The following is a 26,507-nucleotide window of genomic DNA, read 5'->3' as shown; positions in this document are numbered from 1 at the left end:
CACGTAATTATCCACTTGCTTGCTTGCAGTTGTAGATTCAGTATAGTTTGAGAATAAAGATTTGACTGCACACACACACAAAACTGTAGACGATGGCGAAAATGTCTGTCCTGCCGGGGGTGGGGGTGGGGGGGGAGTGTTTTTTTGTTTTTTTCTTCTTCTTCTTTTTTTTTGTTTTTGCTTTAAAAATTTTTTTATTTCTTATTTGTTTCTTTATGTTGTTGTTTTATCTATTTACTTATCTAGTTATTCGTTTATTGATTTATTCTTCTGTTTGTTTATTCATTTATCTATTTATTTATTTATTCATTTATTTATTTATTTACAGTTTTATTGTGTTTTTTATTCACCCATACATTTATCTATCTAAATTCATTTACAAGAGACTTACATATTCCAGTCCATATGAGAACGAGAGAGAGAGAGAGGGAGAGAGAGAGAGGGAGAGAGAGAGAGAGAGGAGAGAGAGGAGAGAGAGAGAGAGAGAGAGAGAGAGAGAGAGAGAGAGAGAGAGAGAATAATGGTCGATTGTAAAGATAGAGAAAAGTGTCTGGAATTTCTGATGGAAAGACACCCCCGCCCCATCCCCCACCCCCTCCTAGCTCCCACCCCCCATCTCCTACCCACCCCATTTTGTTTATCTTCACTTTGAAGTCACTTGTGTCTGTTGATCTTGATGTCATCTTGATGTCATCTTGATGCGCTCACTCCCTCTTGGCTGCCTTCTCTCTCTCTCTCCCCCTCTCTCTCTCTCTATTTTTTTTTCTTTTGAATGCTATAAGCCTTATTTCAACTGTTGTCTTGCCTTGTTTCATCTCATTTCGCTTTGCCACTGTTTTCACAGCATTCACTTCTCTCTTTCTCTTTTTCTTTCTGTGTGTGTATGTGTGTGTGTGTGTGTGTGTGTGTGTGTGTGTGTGTGTGTGTGTGTGTGCGCCTAGTGCGCATAGTTGTCAGTCAAATCACACAGACACAGACATAGATACAGACACACACACGTCGACGCACGTACACACACACACACACACACACACACATGCGCGCATGCAAGAACACACACACACACACACACACATACACATTAACGCACACACAGAGACAGACGCACACACGAGCACGCACGTATGCACGCACATACACACACGCACGAGCGCCCGCTAGACGGCGCGCACACACACACACACACACACACACACACCGGGTAGATATGAACACAGGAATAACACAGTTAATACTGGTGTCTGCTTCGTGTTATTTGCAATGTTTTGAAATTCTACTTGAAAAATGCCGTTCCCAAAGACTTTGTAATAGAACCCTACCGTACACACACACACACACACACACACACACACACACACACAATCCGAATTCCCATCACCGAAAGCACATCTACATGTGTGATATTCATTCGTTTTGTTGGTCGTCGATACAAGTATTGCTAATGGAAGCTTTTCCACTCACCGTCAGTGTTGTGTGGGTCTTTTTGGCGTTCAGGAACAGCCCCTCTTCTCTCTGCAACAAAGTGAAGAGGGTGATGATGATGATGATAACGATAATGCTCATAGTACTGATACTACTACTACTATTACTACCACTACTACTACAAATAAGCCTGCCTGCCTACTCATCCGTCGGTCCGACGGGAGACTCCATTATTACTACTACCAGTACTACTACCACTACTACTACTACTATTACTCCTACTCCTACTTACAACTGCTGCTGCTGCTGCTGCTGCTACTGCATGTAATGATATAGCATAATGATAATTGTCATCATAATAATAATACCGACAACACTGACAATCTCTCTCTCCCTCTCCCCCCCTCTCCGCCACCCCCCCTCTCTCTTTTCAATCCAAATTGAGCTGACTACAGCATCTGAAAGCCTCACCTAGCGGACACATAGTTAACTAGCCCGTGTCGTTATATTTCTAATTTCTAGTTGAAGTAGGAGAGTCATAGAGAGCCAGAGACAGAGATCAATAGACAGATTGATAGACAGATAGACAGACAGATAGAGAGATTGAGAGAGAGGAGGGTATGGAAGATATTAGCAGTTTGTTATTTAGGCAAAGAGAGAGAGAGAGTGATAAGGGTAAGAAAGAGAGCAGCAGTCATTAAGGCAAAGAGAGAGAGAGAGTGTGAAAGAGAAAGAGAGACAGAGAGATGAACAGGGAGAGAGACAGAGACATATAAGCAAGCAGAAAGGAAATGACAGACACACGCTAAGAGATGCTGATAAAAGTTTCATTTCATATCAATAATGCTAATCTAACTTTAAATATTGTTAGTACACAAACATTTCGAATAACATACATTTTTATTATGTCGAAATAAAGATAGAAAGACACACAAAGCTCATGCTCGAATATAAGAAAAAGAGAACGATGCATTGCTTCATTATTGTTTCAATCATCATCATCATCATCATCACCATCATCATCAGCATGAGCAGCAGCAGCATCGCACCACACCACACTATAACACACCACACCACACCACGCCACACTATAACACACCACACCACACCACGCCACACTATAACACACCACACCACACCACGCCACACTATAACACACCACACAACGCCACACTATAACACACCACACCACACCATGACATACCACACCACACTATAACACACCACACCACACTATAACACACCACACCACACCACGCCACACTATAACACACCACACCACACCACGCCACACTATAACACACCACACCACACCATGACATACCACACCACACTATAACACACCATGCCACACTATAACACACCACACCACACCACGCCACACTATAACACACCACACCACACCACGCCACACTATAACACACCACGCCACGCTATAACACACCACACCACACCACACTATAACACACCACAACACACCACACTACACTATGAAACACCATACTACATCATAACGCACCACACCACACTATAACACACCACACCACACTATAACACCACACCATAACACACCACACCACACTATAACACATCACACCACACTATAACACACCACTACACACAGTAACACACCACACCACACCACAACACACCACACCACACTATAACACACCATAACACAACACACTACATAATAACACACCGCAACACACCATAACATACCACACCACACTATAACACATCACACCACACTATAACACACCACTACACACAGTAACACACCACACCACACCACAACACACCACACCACACCACACTATAACACACCACACCACACCATAACACACCACACCACACTATAACACACCACAACACACCACCCCACACTATAGTACACCACAACACACTGCATCATAACACACCATAACATATAACACACCACACCACACTATAAAACACCACACCACACTATAACACACCACACCACACTATAACACACCACACCACACTATAGTACACCACAACACACTGCATCATAACACACCATAACATATAACACACCACACCACACTATAACACACCACAACACACCACCCCACACTATAGTACACCACAACACACTGCATCATAACACACCATAACATATAACACACCACACCACACTATAAAACACCACACCACACTATAACACACCACACCACACTATAGTACACCACAACACACTGCATCATAACACACCATAACATATAACACACCACACCACACTATAAAACACCACACCACACTATAAAACACCACACCAGACTATAACACACCACACCACACTATAACACACCACCCCACACTATAGTACACCACAACACACTGCATCATAACACACCATAACATATAACACACCACACCACACTATAAAACACCACACCACACTATAAAACACCACACCAGACTATAACACACCACACCACACTATAACACACCACACCACACTATAGTACACCACAACACACTGCATCATAACACACCATAACATATAACACACCACACCACACTATAAAACACCACACCACACTATAAAACACCACACCAGACTATAACCCACCACACCACACTATAACACACCACACCACACTATAACACACCACACCAGACTATAGAACACCACACCACACTAACCCTTCCCCCCTTCTCCTCTGGGTAAAACATTGCAACATCCCCTTCTCCTTTGCATTCTAGCCACCCAGTTCCCAACAACCCAATGGGCGTGGGTCCCATTTGTCTGCTTCAACAGTTTTCGTCAGCATAAAATCCTTTCCTGTTTCTCTCTCTCTTTATCATTTCTTTTCTCTCTTTTTAATTTTTAGAAATAATATTTTCTTTCCATTTCTGTTTTCCAAGTTGAGAATATTGGAGAAGTTTTCATTAGCACTTAGTCCTTTCTCATCATTTCTTCAGTACTTGCATTTTCTGCTGTCTATGTCTTTCTCTTTTCTTTTATCATTCCTTCTCCTCTCTCTCTCTCTCTCTCTTATATCTTTCTATCTTTTCCATTTCTGTTTCGTAAGTGGAGAAAAGTGGAACAGTTCTCATCAGCATAACGTCCTTTCTATTTCTGTCTTTTTACTTCTTTTTTTTTTTTTTTTTTTTTTTTTTGTCAGCTTCTTTTCTAATCATAATAATCTTCCTTTTGTTTTCCAAACTGGAGAAGATCAAATCACAGTTTTATTTTTCCCTATTTCCTTTCTGTTGTTGGTGGTGTTGGTGGTGGTATGTTGTTGTTTTCTTCTATTTCTTTTTGTTTTCGTCGTTGTTGTTTTTTGTTTTGTTATTGCTTTTTGTTTTTTATCCTTTCCTCCTTTTATTTTCTATACTGGACAGAAGAGCGGATTTTTCTTTTTTTCTTTTTTTTTTCTTTTTTTTTTTACAATTTTCTATTCCTTCCTTTTTCTTTGCTAAAACATTCTTTCTACCATATCTTTTCTCTATTTTTGGAGGAGAGGGGCCAGTTTTAGGAGCATGAAAGCGTTTCTGCGCGGTGTCCCCCTGATTGAGTTCCATGCTTGGTTAACCCCCTTACTGAAGTCTCCCTTTCCCTCTATTGTTCAGCCTAGCCACTGGCCCCTTACTGAAGTCTCCCTTTCCCTCTATTGTTCAGCCTAGCCCCTGGCCCCTTACTCAAGTCTCCCTTTCCCTCTATTGTTCAGCCTAGCCCCTGGCCCCTTACTCAAGTCTCCCTTTCCCTCTATTGCTCAGCCTAGCCCCTGGCCCCTTACTGAATTCTCCTTTTCCCTCTATTGTTCAGCCTAGCCCCTGGCCTATCCATTGCAACCAACGCTTTCAGCTCTCTCTATTTGGTGTAACGTACTTGTTGTTTGTGTTGGTCGACACAAAAATACATGCGTGCGCAAACACACACACGTACGTATGCACGCACACACGCGCGGGCACACACACACACACACATACGCATACATACACACACACATACACGCACGCATGCACGCACGCACGCACGCACACACACACACACACACACAGAGAGAGAGAGAGGAATACAAACACACATTTACACAGGCACGCACAAAAACAAATAAACACACGTGCACACTCACCGACGGACTCACACACACACATAGCCACACACACACACACACACACACACACAATCTCTATTCAACACACCAATAACACACATGCATCTAATGCTGCCCTTTTGCTGTAACAATTTCAGCCGGTAGTGATAACAATATTTCCCAATATTTGTGTTCGTGTCTACATTATTCACTACGTCAGCTTTTATCAACAGCTTTCATCAGGAGATTCAACATTTATAACTCAAAACCAATACCTGATACTAATCACTTACATAATGATAAAAACATCTGTCCACACAAAAATCGTAGATACAGATATGCGTGAAATGAAGAAAAGACACCTAATCAAGTAGTTTGCAAAACGACACCTAACTGAATATTATTATATCAAGCTTTAAATATGAAGCAAGATGCAACGAAGGGTAAAAAAAACAAAAACAAAACAAAAAAAAAACCCACCCACACAAAGACCAAAGTGATTTTTCCAACACAAACACCAACAACAAACACAAAACAAATCTAAAATGTGGAAATCATCGCCGTTATGATAGGTTACGTAAATCAAAACAAATGACTTGTTCGTGTACTTTGTTAGTGTGTGTGTGTGTGTGTGTGTGTGTCTGTGTCTGTGTGTGTCTGTGTGTGTGTCTGTGTGTGTGTGTCTGTGTCTGTGTGTGAGTGTGAGTGTGAGCGTGGTCGTGTGGGTGCGTGTGTGTGTGTGTGTGTGTGTGTGTGTGTGTGTGTGTGTGTGTGTGTGTGTGTGTGTGTTTATAGCTCAGATAACCAAAACCGACGACAGGGTTGTATGATCGTATAACAAGATAACAACAAGACATTTCCAAACTGCAACGAAAACCACAAAACAATTCACACTCATCCACAGACTTGGGGAGGAGGAGGAGGAAAGTCCATAAACCATAATACGAAGCAAGCAAAAATGTTAGTATAACATACTGCAATACAGTTTTGAAAAAAGTGGTATAATATACTGCTAAGAAAAACTTCAAAATAACTCGCAAAAAACTGCAGTGAAATTCACACAAACTGCAGCTGTAACTGACACTCACAAAACGAATCCATTCCAATTCCAACAAATTGCAAAACACGTCACAAAAACAAGTTCACCACTCCAGTCAAAATGAGGTAGTGGGGAATGTGTGTCTTCCAAATTAGACACATAACTCAAAGAACCAATTGGTGGTGTTATTTGTTTTCTTAATCAATAAAACAATTAACACCGTAATCAATAAACCAGCCAAAAAATTATTAATCAATAATCAATAATTGATCATCCACAACTCACGGCGCTGTCGGATAAAAAGGCGTCTGGATCTTCGAACTGAATGAATAGAAGAATAGAAAGATAGAGTAATCTGTTGTTCTTACACTGACAGTGCAATCCACCTTCACTTTAAAGGTGTAGATGGTATACTATGTTATCATCTCATGGCATTGCCATCATTTGTCAGTGTACAGAAAACACAACAGATCTGGAGGTACTTGTTCCACTGAGACTGATTTTAAAACAATATATTCACTTCATTTTGAAGGGAAAAAATATTTCAATACTGCACACATGTCTCAATCATCACTTCTCGCACGCATGCATGCACGAACGCACGCACGCACGCACGCACGCACACACACACACACACACACACACACACAATGCCCCCCCTCCCCCTCCCCTCACACTCGATGAGGTTTTTTTCATCCAATCATCACCCTCTGTTCGGTCGAGAGAGACAGAGACAGACAGGCAGAGACAGAGACAGAAGCAGTGAGAAAAAGACAAAAACAGTCAGAGACAGACAGACAGACAGACACACACACACACAACCAGGAAGGGAGAGAGAGAGAGAGAGAGAGGAAGGGGAGGGAGGACATTATAAACAATGATTATTGCAACACTGGCTGAAAGTGAAAAACAAGAAGCATTATGGCGAAATTTGATTCTGACTGCAAAGTCGGTTTTTTTGTGCGGCTAACAACAATGAAACCAAAAACACTCCTCAAAAGAACAACAACAAACACAACTGTTTCCGTCTCAAGGAGAAAGAATCAGCAATACCTCCTGATAGTCATCAGCAAAGACCACAGAAAAACCTGCTGTCCGTCCCGCCCTTGATGTAACCAGCACCAACCGCCTTTCATCGCTCAGACAGAGACACGCGCCACACAACACACTGTGTCTTTATATCATATACCTGGACGCTGCTGAACTGAACGTTGGAACGAACGCCCAAACATGGTCTGCGTGTCGAAACGAAAGGAAAAAAAAGATGAACGAACAAAACGAACGAATGAATGAGAATGAATGAATGAATGAACGAGCGAATGAATACATGAAAGAAAGAAACCAATGAACATAGTGATGCACAAATAAACACACAAATGAATGACGTAATGCACGAACGAAGAAACAAACGAATGGATTACGTAATGCACGAATGAAAAAAAACAAAACAACAGAATGAATTACGTAATGCACGAACGAAGAAACAAATGACGTAATGCACGAATGAAAAGAAAAAAGAACGAATGACGTAATGCACGAACGATAAAACAAACAAATTGATGACGTAATGCACGAACGAAAGAAAGAAGGAACTAACAAAGTAACAAACGAACAAATGAAGGAAGGAAGGGAACGCAGGAACGAACAGGAAAAGAACACACAGCGTACACCACACCACACCACACCACACCACACCACCAAAACAGGCAGTGACTCGTGTTCTTGATGAGGTTAAGCAGGAAGGGCACCTGAAGGAAGGAAGGAAGGAAGGAATGGAGGAAGGAGCGAACGAACGAACGAAGGAAGGAATGAACGAAGGAACGAACGGAAGAAAGGAAGAAACGAAACGAGCGGAAAAGAACACACACCACACCACACCACACCACCAAAACAGGCAGTGACTCCCGTTCTTGATGAGGGTGAGCAGGGAGGGCACCTGAAGGAAGGAAGGAAGGAAGGAAGAAAGGAAGGAGGGAAGGAGGGAAGGAGGGGGGAAGGATGGAGGGGGGGAGGAGGGAAGGATGGGAGGAAGGAAGGAGGGGGGAGGAGGGAAGGAAGGGAGGGAGGGAGGAAGGGAGGAAGGAAGGAAGGAAGGCTGGGAGGAGGGAAGGAAGGAAGAAACGAACGGGGAAAAGGACACAGCGCATACCAACACCAACACCACACCACAAGGAGACTCACATCCTTGATAAGGTTGAGCAGGAAGGGCACCATCCCCGCCACATAGTTGAAGTCATCCACGTACTGCTTCTCCACGTGCTGGATCGTGAAGGCGTCGTCGTACATGCTCTCCCCGCTGGCCGCCACCTGCCCGCATCGTCATCACCACCACCATTATCGTCATCATTATTGCCGTCATCATCATCATTATCATCATCGTCGTCGTTATCATCACCACCACCATTATCGTCATCATTATTGCCGTCATCATCATCATTATCATCATCGTCGTTGTTATCATCACCACCACCATTATCATCATCATTATTGCCGTCATCATCATCATTATCATCATCGTCGTCGTTATCATCACCACCACCATTATCATCACCATTATTGCCGTCATCATCATCGTTATCGTCATCGTCATCATCGTTATCGTCATCATCATCATCGTCGTCGTCATCATCATCATCGTCGTCGTTATAGTCGTCGTCGTCGTCTTCGTTGTCGTCGTCATCGTCACCATAATCGTTGTTATCATCATCATCAGTAGCAGCAGAAACAGTGATAACAACAGCAGCAGCCGCCTCCTCCTCCTCCTCCATCGTCTCGTGCATCATCATCATCATCATCATCATCCTGAGTTGAGGGGGAGCCCCAAAAGAAAAGAAAAGACCCCAAAACCAGACGGCCATGCGAACAGTGTCTCACCTGTCTGACCTGTGCCCCGTCCCACCTGAGGCCCCTCATACTCTGGTCCTGGGAGTCGTCGATGGAGCGGAACTGTTTGCGGATGTAGTCCTCGTCTGGGGAGGGGACAGCAGGACAAGAGAGTGAGGAGATTTGGATTCCAAACATTCCCCAGGGGGGCACGTGAAGAAACAAAACAAGACAACAAAATGGGCACAATGCAAACACATGGCGACAATGCATGTCTTAATGTTACACACAACACGACGGACTTGTCACTAAGTCAATGAAACAATGCTGTGTTTTAGAGTATCATCTCAACACATACAAAAAAAACATCTATTTTCAAATGACACAAACTGCACGAACAATAATCAACCAAAACTGTACTGAAACCTAGCCAAGTAGAACAGTCATTTTTCAAAAATGTTGCATTTTTGTATGAATATAGACAGTTTCAATAAAGATGACTTATTCTTTGTCATGAACAAACAGACGTGTATATTTCACTTTCTATGTAGCTGTGTGAATTTCGGGCTGCTCTCCCCCGGGAGACCGCGTCGCTACACTACAGCGCCACCCTTTTTTCGTATTTTTTCCTGAGTGCAGTTTCATTTATTTTTCATATCGAAGTGGATTTTTCTACAGAATTTGGCCAGGAACAACCCTTTTATTGCCGTAGGTTCTTTTACGTGCGCTAAGTGCATGCTGCACACGGGACCTCGGTTTATCGTCTCATCCGAATGACTAGCGTCCAGACCACCACTCAAGGTCTGGTGGAGGGGGAGAAAATATCGGCGGCTGAGCCGTGATTCGAACCAGCGCGCTCAGATTCTCTCGCTTCCTGGGCCGGACGCGTTACCTCTAGGCCATCACTCCACTCCACAGTGTAGAACGTCAACACAAAAATATGAAAATGACAAAACAAACAAATACGCAAGTACCTTGAGAACAATAGTGAAGGGAAAGACAATAGAAAGTAAATGGTCTAAAAGGTCATTTCACTATTTTGGTATCCTAACTTGTGGGACCGACTTACTCAAGCGAAAAATGTCGTGCGTCTTTGATGCAACGCAGACTCGTCAGAAATAACACGTATCGTAGAATCCACCTTCAAATTAATTAAAGAGTCAGATCGTCAGGGCTGTAAATTCCTACCCACTGTGTCTAGGGCTCGGCAGAGGGAGGCGGGGCCCAGTCCTCTCCTTCCGCCGTTTTAAATCCTCCCCAACCGAAGTCAAGTAACCATTAACACATTGAATGTACGTCGAATAAAAGATTCGTTCGGGACGCGAGAGAAACGAAAACGCACAGAAGTAACACTGCACTATAGACTTCTACGCTTGTTAAAAAGACATCGCACACAGTACACAGACTCCAGCACAGTTTTCATCACAGACCTTCCTGTCAAAACGTATCAAATCTGTGCTCACCTTTGAGGGCGTGTAGCCAAAACCCAGTCAGCACGTGTTCGATTCTGGCGTAGCTCTCAAAGTGGATTTCGTCACGCTCCTGTCAGTGAAAGGAAAGAGGCTGTCCATCATTTAAAACGATATATATATATATATATATATATATATATATATATATATATGTGTGTGTGTGTGTGTGTGTGTGTGTGTGTGTGTGTGTGTGTGTGTGTACATAAATATATATATATATATATATATAATCCAGTTTAATCTTAAGATAAAGACTTTTTAACTAATGTATCTGTATGTCGATCATTCAATGTTGTGTTATATTGTTGACCAATGTATTGTGATGCTGAAAGTGCAATGCCATTCCGTCCAACACCCCACAACTATTTCCCGCATGGTTCGTGTGAGTGTTCTGATTTCATGATGGAATGAATGTCTCCATTTTTTAAAAGTTAATTTCTCTTAAAATATTTATCTACGACTAGCCTCAAGGCGAATTTCTGCACTCTGGTTCAGACAATAAAGTGATTGATTGATTGATGATCTTTGGATGGTATTGGTGTCATGAAAACATGTCATCTTTTTTTTTCTTTTTTTTTAAAAACTGGATCATGTTCGGTGCATTCAGCTGTATTTGTGCTGGAAATCGCACCATGTAAAAGTTATGCATTGATATTATCATCATCGTTGTTGTTGGTGGTGGTGGTGTTGCTCCCTCCCTCCCTCTTCCCTCTACCCTTCCCTCTTCTTCATCTTCTTATCATTACTACTGTCATTGTCATTGTTATATTATTGTTACTGTAATTCTTATTACTATCATCAATATCATCATCATAGTCATGATCACCTTCTTCTGATGACGATGAGTGTGTTATTGTTACTGTCATTATTATTCTTGTGAATATTTTCTTTAATTCTTTTTTTTTTTTCAATATTATCAGCATCGTAATCATCATCATCATCACATTCTTCCTCTTCTGATAAGGAGAATGATTATTATGATTAATATGATAATGATAATCATAATCATCATTATCATCATCAGCATCACCATTAGTAGTAGTAGTAGTAGTACTAGTTGTAGCAGTAGGAGCAGCACCAGTAGTAGTAGTAGTAGTATCATCATCATCATCATTATTATTATTATTATTATTATTATCATTGTCTTTATTGGTAGTAGTAGTAGTTGTAGTAGTAGTAGCAGCAGCAGCAGTAGTACTAGTAGCAGCAGTAGTAGTAGTAGCAGCAGCAGGAGTAGTGGTAGTAGTAGCAGCAGTAGCATTAGTAGTAGCATTAGTATCATCATCATCATCATCATCATTATTATTATTATTATTATCATTATTATTATTGATGTTGTTATCTGTATTGCTAGTAGTAGTAGTAATAGTAGTATCATCATCATCATAATCATCATTGCTATTATTATTGTTGTCATTATTGTTACTGTTGTTGTTCTCATCTTTATTGTTAGTAGTAGTAGTAGTAGTAGTAGTAGTAGTAATAGTGGTAGCAGCAGCAGCAGGACATACGCTGAGGACGGAGTGCAGACGGAAGACGGTCTTGGGGTCCTCGTTGTCGTCAGTCAGCATGATGTCATGCTTCTCGTCGATGCACAGGTACTTGCGGGTCGTCATGTGACGTAGACGCACCTGCTGCTCCCAGCGGATGATGTCCCCTGGAGGAGGGCAGTGCAAGGTGCGAGGCACGGTGATTGTGTTGAAACACTTAACGTCACAACCTGATGACGTCCTGTCTCCCCTTCCTCTCTGTCCGTCTGTCTGTCTGTCTGTCTGTCTGTCTGATTTATATGTTCTTTAGTATGTGTTTGTATTGATATGTTGTGTGTCGATATTACATGCGTAAATATTTATTATTTTATGATTTACATGTACTTTGTTTTCTGTGTACTGTCCAAACCTTGACTGAGGAAAACAGGCACATTCCCTGCCACAGGTACTTTCAGCTAATGACAAAGTGCCAAAGTGTCGCAAATCTCTTATTAGTTTATGTTGTTTCAATTCTGTTGTTTGATTGTTGTTGTTTCCTTTCTGTTCCATTTTATCTGTTTGGGACCATTTTGTTCTGATGAGTAGCTACTATGTCACTAGAGCTTTACAGCTAATGACATTGAACATTTCAGTTCAGTGATCTGTCTGTCTGTCTGTCTGTCTCTTTCTCTCTGTGCCTCGCTCAAACACACACACACACACACACACACACACACACACTCGCACGCACGCACCACTGCACGACACAGAACCACACCACAAAACTCAAAACATGGAAATGTAAATCCACCCACAACCTTTTCCCTTCCCCACAACTGCTGTCCCAGTTCCCTGGACAAAGATCTGACGACAGTGGAGAGTGTGTCTTACCCGAGCTGCTACATCCACTCTCCGTGACAACAGCAAACTAAGGGGTGGCGCAGTGCCAGACAAACGACGCTCACCATACAGAATGCCGTTCTCAGCCTCTATCTGCCAGAAGGTGTTTCCTGAGGATGGCGGGGACAGCGTGCGTGGCTTGTGCTGGTCCATCACTCGTATTCGGAAGTGAACTGTAACAGCGGATCAGTTAGTTCAGTTCAGTTCAGTTCAGTTGCTCAAGGAGACGTCACAGCGTTCGGACGGGTAAATCCACATGCGCTGCACCACATCTGCCAAGCACAGACGCCTGGCCAGCAGCGTAACCCAGTGTGCTCGTCAGGCCTTGAGTGTGTGCACATATATGTGAGTACCCATCAGAGTGGATTCATTTCTTCTACAGGGGTTTTCCCGGGAGGAAGCAATCATCTAACCATGGGTTCTTCATCAGTGCGCCAAAACAGGACTGACTGACTGTTCATTGTCTTACGTAATCTTTCTTCTTTTTCTTTTTTTCTTCTCTCTCTCTCTCTCTCTCTCTCTCTCTCTCTCTGTGTGTGTCTTTGGCGCCTGTGCTGCTCTTTGCATTTTTCTGTAATGATATGATTGTGTGTGTCTTTTTATATCCATGTGCCCCTTGCGGGGTTGTTGTTTTTTTTAATTAAAGATTCACTGTTCTCAGTTCAGTGCCAACTGCGTGCTGTTCGTGAGGCCTGGGTTTATCGTCTGATCTGAATGACCAGACGCTCAGTGTGACGTTCCTGTCACAGCTGGGAGGGAAGGTGAGACAGGGATTCGAACACAGACCCTGTATTTGCAGGCATGCGTCTTAACCACTGTGCCACCTTGCTCCTTTCCTCAGGAAGCGGGGTAAAGGGTGTGCAGGGAAACACTGCCACACCGGATCTTCATGGAGCTAGCCTTCAGCTCTTTGCGCCTGATATGTCCAGGGAAACTGCCAGACAGGATCTTCATGGAGCTAGCCTTCAGCTCTTTGCGCCTGATATCAAGCTCACTGGAGTGATGGCCTACAGGTAACGCGTCCGCCTTGGAAGCGAGAGAAACTGAGCGTGCTGGTTCGAATCACGGCTCAGCCGCCGATATTTTCTCCCCCTCCACTAGACCTGGAGTGGTGGTCTGGACGCTAGTCATTGGGATGAGACGATAAACCGAGGTCCCGTGTGCAGCACGCACTTAGCGCACGGAATAGTGAAGCTGGATGGATGTTGATGCCTGTCACTTCAAAGAGGAGGACGAAGGTGGCAGACTGGTTGCGACGCTCATCTGCCAAACACAGTGTCCGTGAGGATCTGGGTTCCATTCCCGCTCTCGCCCTTTCTCCCTAGTTTGACAGGAAAAGCCAAACTGAGCGTCCTGTCATTCGGGTGGGGCCACAAACCTATTACCCGTGTACAGCACGCAATTGCTGCTCTGTAAAAGAACCCATGGTAACATAAGGGTTTGTCTGTAAAAGAAATTCACTCTGTTAGTGACATAAAGATATAGCATGGGCCCAAGGTCTGAATAGCGCTTTGGGTTATGCTGCTGGTCAGGAATCGGCCTAGCAGTTGTAGTACAGCGTATATACATTTGTCCCGACAGCAGTGATGCCTTCTTGAGAAACTGAAACTGTCACAAAATAAGTATAAGGAACACGTGTATGCAATACAGCATAAGTGACGGTGAAATACTGTACAACAAAGACAGAGCGTACTTCCGGGCAACGTGACATGATAAAACGAAACAGAATAATATGACGCAAAACGAAAACCAAACTCGGGACACTATAACTCACGACACAATGACGAGTCACTATGCTGATTGGGAAAAAAAAATACTGATTTAAAAGTCATACCGGGACACGGCTACCAATATATGAGCACGCCTTCAAAACAACAATAATGACAAAAACCAACCAACCCAATATGAAAGACACAAGGCAAGTAAACAAATACATAAAACAAAAAACAAAAACAAACTAAAATCATTTACAGTGACGTGAGAAAAAGGCCATCTCAAAAGAATACCAAACAAACAACAACAACATGCAATGAAAGCGAACGACCTAAGATGCGAGACAGGATTGGAATGCATCAAAACCAGTCAGCCCCGAACGCTGTTTTGAAGTTTATGGATTATGTGTCTGGACTTTGTGAGACACAGGAAAATAACTGGGGCTATCAGAGAGAAAGAGAGGGATGGTAGCAAAAGAAAAGAGAGAGAGAGAGAAAGAGAGCGATGGTGTGTGACGTGGGGAAAGAGAGAGAGAGAGAGAGAGAGAGAGAGAGATGGTGTGTGGTGTGGGGAAAGAGAGAGAGAGAGAGAGAGAGAGAGAGAGAGACGAAGTGTGGCGTGGGAGGGGGGAGAGAGAGATGGTGTGTGGCGTGGGGGGTAGGGGGGTAGGGGGGAGAGAGAGAGAGAGAGAGATTGTGAGTGGCGTGGAGAGAGAGAGAGAGAGAGAGGGTGTGTGGCGTGGGGGAAAGAGAGAGAGAGAGAGAGAGAGAGAGAGAGAGAGATTGTGAGTGGCGTGGAGAGAGAGAGAGAGAGAGACGGTGTGTGGCGTGGGGAGAGAGAGAGAGAGAGAGAGAGAGAGAGAGAGAGAGAGAGACGGTGTGTGGCGTGGGGGAAAGAGAGAGAGAGAGAGAGAGAGAGAGAGAGAGACGGTGTGTGGCGTGGGGAAAGAGAGAGAGATGGTGGGTGTATGTGAGGGGGTGTATGGGACAGAGAAAGGACGGGGTGGATAAATCTGATCGGGGTGGAGGGGAGAGAACGGACGAACGAATTTTTTTCTTCTTTTTTTTTTTATTGAGGGAAGTGAAATAAGCATGCATGAGGGTTTTTGTTGTTGTTGTTGTTTGTTTGGTTTTTTTTTTTACATTCAGTCCTAAACGACAGAGACATAATGAGAGAGAGAAAGCGTGAGAGAGAGAAAGAGAGACAGACAGACAGACAAGTCAGATAGAGACAAACAAACACGGAAGGAGTAAGAAACGGGGGATAGTTGGGGGGGGGGGGGGGGGGGGGCGGGGCGGAATGAGGGAGAAAGCATACCAGAGAAAATTACACCACTTCCTTCCAAACCTCTCTTCCCCGCCCCCCTCCCTCACAATGGACCCCGTAACGACAGAACTAAACTCCCTTCCACCAACTTCACATCACCCCTCATTCAGATTGGAAAGAAAAGACTTTTCTTTTTGCAAATACCACCACCACCAACTCAACCACCACCACTCCTTCGTCCGCCCCCCCCCCCCCCCCCCCCCCCCCACTTCTCCGCAACATAACTTGAGTTCGCAGGGAAACCGTTACACTTACGACCAGTTGCTTTAGTTGGGGGGGGGGGGGTGGTGGTGGTGGTGCTGAGTGAGAGAGAGAACCAAACACAGGTTAAAAAAACAAACAAAAAACCACATCGTTCACAATTTCTTTTACGATCTCCCTTCACACAAAATGCCTGCAATCACCAGTGTACGTGACGGGACATTAAACAAATTTCCTTCTTTCTTCCTCCTCCTCCTATCATCCACTCTCTTGTAACCCATGCCTGGGGGAAGAGGGAAGAGGAAGAGGAAGGGGGACGGGGGGGGCGGAGGGGTGGGAGGTTAGAGGCCCAGAACATGGAAAGTTTCGTCAAAACGAGCACGCTTTATGGTCCGAACTCTCCCCCACTGCAACGACCAAGAAGGTCAAAGTCAAGAGAAGTTTCCAGAAACGGCCAAAACAACGACGACCCCTTGTGGCGGCATCGTCTGAAAAGGTCCTGCATGCCGCCCGCCACCCAGGATGCGTCACACCGGAAATGTTCTTCTTCTTCCTCGTTCGTGGGCTGCAACTCCCACATTCACTCGTATGTACACGAGTGGGCTTTTACGTGTATGACTGTTTTAACCCCCCCCCCACCCTCCCCGCCATGTAGGCAGCCATACTCCGTTTTCGGAGGTGTGCTTGCTGGGTATGTTCTTGTTTCCACAACCCACCGAACGCCAACATGGATTACAGGATCTTTAACGTTGCGTGTTTGACCTTCTGCTTGTGTATACACACGAAGGGGGTGCTCAGACACAAACAAGTCTGCACATATGTTGACTTGGGAGATCGGAAAAATCTCCACCCTTTACCCACCAGGCGCCGTTACCGAGATTCGAACTTGGGACCCTCAGATTCAAACTTCAACGCTTTAGCCACTCGGCTACTGCGCCCGACAAACCGGAATGATAAAACATGGTGAAAAGTCACAGTTCCGTCAAGGGCTGAACGCTCTTCCCTCATGTTGTTGTGCAGCGGGCTGCAGACCAGTCAGCCAGTCAGCCAGAACGATTCCAGCGCCGTCACTTCACAGGGTGCCCCGTTGGGGTGACACACACGATGGTCGCCGAGACGGAGACAGTTATGTATGTGCATGACCAGTGTCTGAAATGACAATGTGAACGGAGAGGAGTGTCTGTGTGTGTATGTTTGTGTGTGTGTGTGTGTGGGGGGGGGGGGGGGGTCTGAGTGCGTGTGTGTGGGGGGGGGGGTGGAGGGGATGGGAGTGTGTGTGTGTGTGCGAGAGAGAAAGAGTGAGTGGGTGGGTAGGTCTGGGTGCGTGTGTGGGGGTGGTGGTTGGGGTGGGGGGTTGTCTGTGTGTGGGTGTGGTATGGGGGTGTTTGGGTGGGTGGGTGGGTGTGGGTGTGTCTATTTGTCTGTCTGTATGTGTGTGTGTGTCTGTCTGTGTGTCTGTGTCACTGCAACCTGCCGTTTCCTTCTCAGCAATTGGAAACAGAAATCCGGTTTCCTCTGAACACCATATCAACCCCCAATCCCCTCAACCCCACCCCCTCCACCCCGCCCCACAGCCCACACCACCATCACCACCACATCACCCACTGCCACCAGACACACAGACTCATTATCCCTCACACCCCACTCCACCCTACCGTGTCTCGCCAGTTGCACAACAGGCCAACAATTACATCAGCTCTATAAATGCTTTTGTCCACACAACGCACGCAAAAATACCGACCACGCTTCCTGCAGCTGGGGAGGGAAGATTAAACCTGCACACACACACACACACACACACACACACACAGACACACACACACACAGGCACACACACACACACACACACACACGCCACCAACTTCAGGCGTGTAACGAGGATTCCGAAAAAAAGGAAAACCGTCAAAGGCGGGGACGAAAACCAAACACCGTTGGAGCGGAAATCAGTTATTTCCTGTTCTCGCCGTTAAGCAATAAAGGGGCAAAACCACAGCGTCGCTTTCCCCCCGGAAAAAACGCCCCCCTTGCCTAATTAGGGCCTTACATCCAGCATCCACCACCGCCACCGCCAGCGAAGTCCTAAAGAGGAATCCCGAAATGAGCAAGGGGCATTTATCTCCCCTTACATGATGAGCACACCGAAAGACGTGATTGCTTTCGCAGCCTTTCGACTCGTCATCAATCAATCAGCCTGGACAGTGGGTAAATCGTTTCTTCTTTGTCAGAGACGGAGATTTCTTCACTGGGAGGGGGGAGGGGGGAAGCTGGGTACACAGTGATCCCTTCATGACCCTATGTGCATGGATCTAAATTACACAGCTGTTCCCACTGCATGTGTGTCCGGAAAAGCCAACGCTTGCCAACTTAGGAAACAGCGAAGGATATTATTATATAATGGAAAGCGATTTATCACGGGGCTCCTTGCAACTCAGACAGTCAGCATATAAGAATAAGAGCCTCTGACCTGGCTCCAAACCTGACTGACTAACACACACTGGAAACGATTTATGAGCGCCCAGTGGCATTTGTCAGTCGGCTCTTCCCGAGCATGTAGCCTGTTGTGCACGTGACTTTTGTATTTTGTGAAGCGCTTAGAGCTTGGCTTCTGACCGAGGACAGGCGCTATATAAGTATCCATATCACATATCACATCATATGATACTATGCATGCCACATTATACCATACATCATATATCACACCATGTCATATACCATATCATATATCACCACACCACACTTACACTCGCCCCTCCCAACCAGCCCCCACAGAAGAGATTATCTCCCTTTTCCCCACCACGCCTCAGCTGGCGGAGAACGGCCAAGAATTGCACCAGAGTACCACCAGCTCTTACATCTCTGTCACATGCACGCAGAACAAACAATTCAGTTTTCGCTTCCACTTCCCCCATTCTCCATACATTCAGAAGGAAGAGGTTTGAGCATACAACCCCCCCCCCCCCCACCCCCAATCACTACCCCCTCCCAGAAGGAAACGTAATTGGAATCACAATGGATCAATCAAAACAAGCTTAGGCAGAACGAGAGAATGTTAAGTTTTAGTTTCTGATTTAATCAATATAAAAACCCACAGAGAGATGGACGGAAAGCTTCAAAAACACCACCAATTTATTCACACTGCTCTCATTAAATTAAACCAACAGCCATGGTCAGCATGTCTCCCCATTTCCCTATAAATCATTCAGTTCCGGTGTTGGGAACAAGAACGACAACCACGTGATGCGCCATCTCCTCATTTCCATTTTAAGAATTCAGTTCCGGTGTTGGGAACAAGAACGATAACCACGTCAGTGAAGCGCGTCGAACCGTTAACTACAAAAAAGGGGGAGAGTTGTGTAGCAGTTATCTCACATTCGAACTGTTTCCCTTCTTCTGAACAGAAACAGGTTCTAGTGAGCCCTCCCTAAAACCGCACTTCGCATGACAGCCTCGCCACATGTAAATGGAGAGAGAGACAGAGACTGACTGACAGACAGAGAGAGACAAACAGAGACAGATAGAGAAAGAGACAGATAGACAGAAAGAGATAGACAGAGAAAGACAGTGAGAGAGAGACAGATAGACAGAGATACATAGAGAGAGAGAGAGAAAGACAGGCAGACAGACAGAGACAGTCAGACAGGCAGACAGAGGGAGACAGACACAAAAAAACAGGCAGACACACAGACAGATAGAAAAGACAGAGAGAGGGAGACAGACAGACAGACAGACAGACAGAGAGACATACAAAGAGAGAAAGACACAGAGAGAGGGGAGACACAGAGAGAGAGAAGAAAGACAACATTCTTTATTTTCGAGGATAATACACAAGCTCTGGCGCACTTTTTTTCATCCAGTCCCCGCCCTCAAACAGGGTCTACACTACACAATACTACATTATGTACGTCATTGCATGCAATGACACAGACAGACAGAGACAGAGACAGACAGACAGAGACAGAGATGTTCGTGTCATATTTTGCTGTATCAAAATTACCGATACACAGACCAGACGGTCAACACCAGAGACTGGGCCAACAATAAAGAAATTTAGCTTTTTTGTTTCATTTTAACACACACACACACACACACACACACACACACACACACACACACACACACACGGTTGGCCTAACTGTAAGCAAAGGTCAATGCACTGTTATGAAACGACAAAAACAAAATTATTGTGGGCATTCAAGTAAAAACTGATCAGTCAAATTTCACTCCAGACCAGCTCGAACACAACCAAAGACAAAGGCCAAATTCAAAAGTCTACATTGTAACGTCGTACATAATATCACACAATGAGCAAAACTCTACATTGTTGCGACGTACGTACATTGCCTGACACAAAATAGTTTTCACCAATAAAGTTTCAGCTCACGACAAAACTCTACATATCAAAGTCAAACAGAATATCCCACAAAACAGTTTCAATCAAAAGTAGTTCAAGATCAGAGGTTTCATGACAAATACGCCCTGGCTGGGACAGCGATGTCAGGTCAGGGGCATTGCCCATTGCTACTGGTAACATGTAACCCAGTACTACCTGCCGCATGTGAAGTCTCCCAACGACGGACCAGGCGGAGGAGGAAACCTTTCCCAACGGCTGTGAAGGCGGAACAGGATGACCAAAGGGCATGGGGAGCTCTTATCCTTGGCTGGAAGTCCTCCTAGGAGACGGAACTCCGAAGAAAAAAACCTGCACCTGACGAGGCCGTTCTACACATGGCAATATCTGCACCTGTGGGACTCTGAGCGTCGGTAGGCGAGAGAGTAGGGAAGGGACTGCACAACTCCTCTTCACTAAAAAAAACGTCACTTGTGCTGGTCAGGCAACCAGGCTAATGTCGGAACGACGAGCTAGACCTTCACGTGTTCACTTGCAACACCTGTGGGAAGTGCTGCGCATCCAGAATCGGCCTCTTCTCCCATATGAGGACACACCGACAGATAAGCCTGCCTGCCTACTCATCCGTCGGTCCGACGGGAGACTCCATCAGGACAGCGCCGTGGCAGATTGGGTAAGGCGTTGGACTTAAGGCCCAGTGGTCAAGGTTCGACTCACTCGTTTCGACCTGGTGTTGTATTTCCCCGGGAAAGGCACTTTTACCTTCACTCCCACTTTCCTCACTCCACCCAGGTGTCAACAGCTACCCGACTTCGGTTGGGGAAGGATAAAACGGCGGGTAGGGGAGGACTGGGCCCCGCCTTCCTGTACCCAGCCCTGGACACAGTGGATATGAATTCACTGCCTTCCTATGCCCAGCCCTGGACACAGTGGATATGAATTCACTGCCTTCCCGTACCCAGCCCTGGACACAGTGGATATGAATTCACTGCCTTCCCGTACCCAGCCCTGGACACAGTGGATATGAATTCACTGCCTTCCCGTACCCAGCCCTGGACACAGTGGATATGAATTCACTGCCTTCCCGTACCCAGCCCTGGACACAGTGGATATGAATTCACTGCCTTCCCGTACCCAGCCCTGGACACAGTGGATATGAATTCACTGCCTTCCCGTACCCAGCCCTGGACACAGTGGATATGAATTCACTGCCTTCCCGTACCCAGCCCTGGACACAGTGGATATGAATTCACTGCCTTCCCGTACCCAGCCCTGGACACAGTGGATATGAATTCACTGCCTTCCCGTACCCAGCCCTGGACACAGTGGATATGAATTCACTGCCTTCCCGTACCCAGCCCTGGACACAGTGGATATGAATTCACTGCCTTCCCGAACCCAGCCCTGGACACAGTGGATATGAATTCACTGCCTTCCTGTACCCAGCCCTGGACACAGTGGATATGAATTCACTGCCTTCCTGTACCCAGCCCTGGACACAGTGGATATGAATTCACTGCCTTCCCGTACCCAGCCCTGGACACAGTGGATATGAATTCACTGCCTTCCCGTACCCAGCCCTGGACACAGTGGATATGAATTCACTGCCTTCCCGTACCCAGCCCTGGACACAGTGGATATGAATTCACTGCCTTCCTATGCCAAGCCCTGGACACAGTGGATATGAATTCACTGCCTTCCCGTACCCAGCCCTGGACACAGTGGATATGAATTCACTGCCTTCCCGTACCCAGCCCTGGACACAGTGGATATGAATTCACTGCCTTCCTATGCCGAGCCCTGGACACAGTGGATATGAATTCACTGCCTTCCTATGCCGAGCCATGGACACAGTGGATATCAATTCACTGCCTTCCTATGCCGAGCCCTGGACACAGTGGATATGAATTCACTGCCTTCCTGTACCCAGCCCTGGACACAGTGGATACGAATTCACTGCCTTCCCGAACCCAGCCCTGGACACAGTGGATATGAATTCACTGCCTTCCCGTGTCCAGCCCTGGACACAGTGGATATGAATTCACTGCCTTCCTATGCCAAGCCCTGGACACAGTGGATATGAATTCACTGCCTTCCTATGCCGAGCCATGGACACAGTGGATATGAATTCACTGCCTTCCTATGCCGAGCCATGGATACAGTGGATATGAATTCACTGCCTTCCTGTACCCAGCCCTGGACACAGTGGATATGAATTCACTGCCTTCCCGAACCCAGCCCTGGACACAGTGGATATGAATTCACTGCCTTCCTGTGTCCAGCCCTGGACACAGTGGATATGAATTCACTGCCTTCCTGTGCCAAGCCCTGGACACAGTGGATATGAATTCACTGCCTTCCCGTACCCAGCCCTGGACATAGTGGATATGAATTCACTGCCTTCCTGTGTCAAGCCCTGGACACAGTGGATATGAATTCACTGCCTTCCTGTACCCAGCCCTGGACACAGTGGATATGAATTCACTGCCTTCCTATGCCGAGCCATGGACACAGAGGATATGAATTCAATGCATTCCTATGCCGAGCCCTGAACACAGTGGATATGAATTCACTGCCTTCCTGTGCCCAGCCCTGGACACAGTGGATATGAATTCACTGCCTTCCCGAACCCAGCCCTGGACACAGTGGATATGAATTCACTGCCTTCCCGTACCTAGCCCTGGACACAGTGGATATGAATTCACTGCCTTCCCGTACCCAGCCCTGGACACAGTGGATATGAATTCACTGCCTTTCCGTACCCAGCCCTGGACACAGTGGATATGAATTCACTGCCTTTCCGTACCCAGCCCTGGACACAGTGGATATGAATTCACTGCCTTTCCGTACCCAGCCCTGGACACAGTGGGTATGAATTCACTGCCTTCCTGTACCCAGCCCTGGACACAGTGGATATGAATTCACTGCCTTCCTGTACCCAGCCCTGGACACAGTGGATATGAATTCACTGCCTTCCCGTACCCAGCCCTGGACACAGTGGATATGAATTCACTGCCTTCCTGTACCCAGCCCTGGATACAGTGGATATGAATTCACTGCCTTCCCGTACCCAGCCCTGGACACAGTGGATATGAATTCACTGCCTTCCCGTACCCAGCCCTGGACACAGTGGATATGAATTCACTGCCTTCCCGTACCCAGCCCTGGACACAGTGGATATGAATTCACTGCCTTTCCGTACCCAGCCCTGGACACAGTGGATATGAATTCACTGCCTTTCTGTACCCAGCCCTGGACACAGTGGATATGAATTCACTGCCTTCCCGTACCCAGCCCTGGACACAGTGGATATGAATTCACTGCCTTTCCGTACCCAGCCCTGGACATTGTGGGTATGAATTCACTGCCTTCCTGTACCCAGCCCTGGACACAGTGGATATGAATTCACTGCCTTCCCGTACCCAGCCCTGGACACAGTGGATATGAATTCACTGCCTTCCCGTACCCAGCCCTGGACACAGTGGATATGAATTCACTGCCTTCCCGTACCCAGCCCTGGACACAGTGGATATGAATTCACTGCCTTCCCGTACCCAGCCCTGGACACAGTGGATATGAATTCACTGCCTTCCCGTACCCAGCCCTGGACACAGTGGATATGAATTCACTGCCTTCCTGTACCCAGCCCTGGACACAGTGGATATGAATTCACTGCCTTCCTGTACCCAGCCCTGGACACAGTGGATATGAATTCACTGCCTTCCCTATGCCCAGCCCTGGACACAGTGGATATGAATTCACTGCCTTCCCGTACCCAGCCCTGGACACAGTGGATATGAATTCACTGCCTTCCCTATGCCCAGCCCTGGACACAGTGGATATGAATTCACTGCATTCCTGTGCCCAGCCCTGACACAGTGGATATGAATTTACTGCCTTCCTGTGCCCAGCCCTGGACACAGTGGATATGAACTCACTGCCTTCCTGTGCCCAGCCCTGGACACAGAGGATATCAATTCACTGCCGCGATGGACGTTTAAGGCTGTGGGAACTTTCACCATTCAATGTTAGATCCTCGCTGTCTGTGATACATGATCATCTCAACAGGCACGCTGCAAACTTCCAAGCTATCATCAGCAAAGAATGGACATGATGGTTCGTTTATTGAGACGAACGAACAGGCAATCCATTCAGATGACTCTTACAGAAATTGTGAGAGAAAAAACAATCAAAAAACCCACCCAGCTCACCCATTCACGTAACTCTCATCACGTCCACTGACATGACCATCAAATCTCCCCAGTTCCCGTGTACCCATGTCTCTCAGTGTTCAAAGGAAAAAACTATAATCGCGTGATGCACATGGAGCCTGAAATAGAAGGGGCGGGAAGAGCCTTGGTGATCTTCACAGATGAAACGTTATTTATTTTCATTCCTCTGCACCAGGCTTACCTGCAGTTAGAAAGGTTCAGCCCATCACAACCCGCCCGAGATGTGGTGGGGGGGGGGGAGGGGCGGGGCACAGAAAATGGTCCCCGGGGACAGAAGAAATTAATCAATGTTTACGATCAGTGTCTGAAATATCACAGTGAGAGAGAGACAGACAGACAGACAGACAGAGAGAAAGAGAGAGAGATAAGGGTAGAGAAAGAAACAGAAACAGAAAAAGAGAGAGGGGGGAGAGAGACAGACAGAGACAGAGAAAGAGTAAGAGAGATAGAGGAACAGAGAGAGTCAGAGAGAGGGGGGAGAAAGACAGAGACAGACAGACAGAGAGAGAGAGAGAGGGAGAGACAGACAGACAGAGAGAGAGAGAGAGAGGGACAGAAAGACAGACAGACAGACAGAGAGTTTGTCAAGGGGGGTGTAAGGAGGGTGGGTGGGGATCTCTGTGTCACAGCGACCAGCATTATACTGTTGCGCAATTTGAAAATGGCAAAGCCCTGCTTCCTTCCACACTGTGTTCACATCCTCCTCCTCCACCACCACCACCACCACCACCTTCCCACCGACATAGAGTCACACCCCCCACCATCCCCCCATCCATATCCACCCCCATTCACCAACTGGCATATCACCGCCCACAATAACATCAGCTCTTATACATCGTTTGTCACCCTTTTTCTTTCAATTTCTCAAGAAGGCGTCACTGCGTTCGGGCAAATCCATATTATACACTACATCACGTCACGGTAGATGCCTGACCAGCAGCATAACCCAATGCGCTTAGCCAAGCCTTGAGTGCTTGTATACCTAACAGAGTAGATTTCTGCATGTATACCTAACAGAGTAGATTTCTGCATGTATACCTAACAGAGTAGATTTCTGCATGTATACCTATCTTTCAACCTATCGGAGTGGAGTTCAATTTCTTCTGCACACTTCTGCCAGAGGACAACACTTTTGTTGCCACGGGTTCTTTTTCAGCGCGCAAAGTGTGTGCTGCACACGGGACCTCGGTTCATCATCTCATCCTAATGACGAGGGGCTCGGTTTGATTTTCCAGTCTACTTTGGAAGAAAGGGCGACAGCGGGATTGGAACCCAGACCCTCGGGGGCTGTGAATTGGCAGATGAACGTCTGAACCATTCTGCCACCTTTCACACATTGTTTGCTGCAATGCACGCCAACTAGCAATCCTGAAGACAATTTCTATTTGAGAATTAGAAAAAAAAGTCAAAAAAAGGTTGTAGGAAGAAGAAAGCGCAAAAACCAATCACGCTCACACACACACACACACACACACACACACACACACACACA

General features: G+C 46.1%; 1 protein-coding gene across 4 annotated transcripts in view; it reads right to left on the bottom strand.

Annotated features, from left to right (window-relative positions):
• Positions 1-26,507, bottom strand: part of LOC143300857 (inositol 1,4,5-trisphosphate-gated calcium channel ITPR2-like) — a 393,676-nt gene that overhangs the window by 146,052 nt on the left and 221,117 nt on the right. For 3 of the 4 annotated variants that reach the window (XM_076614816.1, XM_076614817.1, XM_076614818.1), the window contains 6 exons: positions 13,261-13,368; positions 12,338-12,483; positions 10,818-10,896; positions 9,406-9,500; positions 8,713-8,838; positions 1,462-1,512 (listed from right to left, as the gene is read on the bottom strand). In XM_076614816.1, coding sequence (XP_076470931.1) covers positions 1,462-1,512; positions 8,713-8,838; positions 9,406-9,500; positions 10,818-10,896; positions 12,338-12,483; positions 13,261-13,368 — 605 coding nt within the window. Of the gene's footprint in view, positions 1-1,461; positions 1,513-6,816; positions 6,847-8,712; positions 8,839-9,405; positions 9,501-10,817; positions 10,897-12,337; positions 12,484-13,260; positions 13,369-26,507 lie in introns of those variants that run through there. The other variant, XM_076614820.1, reaches the window with a different exon arrangement.

This window comes from Babylonia areolata, chromosome 26 (genome assembly GCF_041734735.1).
Source record: "Babylonia areolata isolate BAREFJ2019XMU chromosome 26, ASM4173473v1, whole genome shotgun sequence".
Taxonomy (NCBI): domain Eukaryota; kingdom Metazoa; phylum Mollusca; class Gastropoda; order Neogastropoda; family Buccinidae; genus Babylonia; species Babylonia areolata.
The sequence above is the reverse complement of the archived record's forward strand: the minus strand, read 5'-3'. Positions and strand labels throughout refer to the sequence as shown.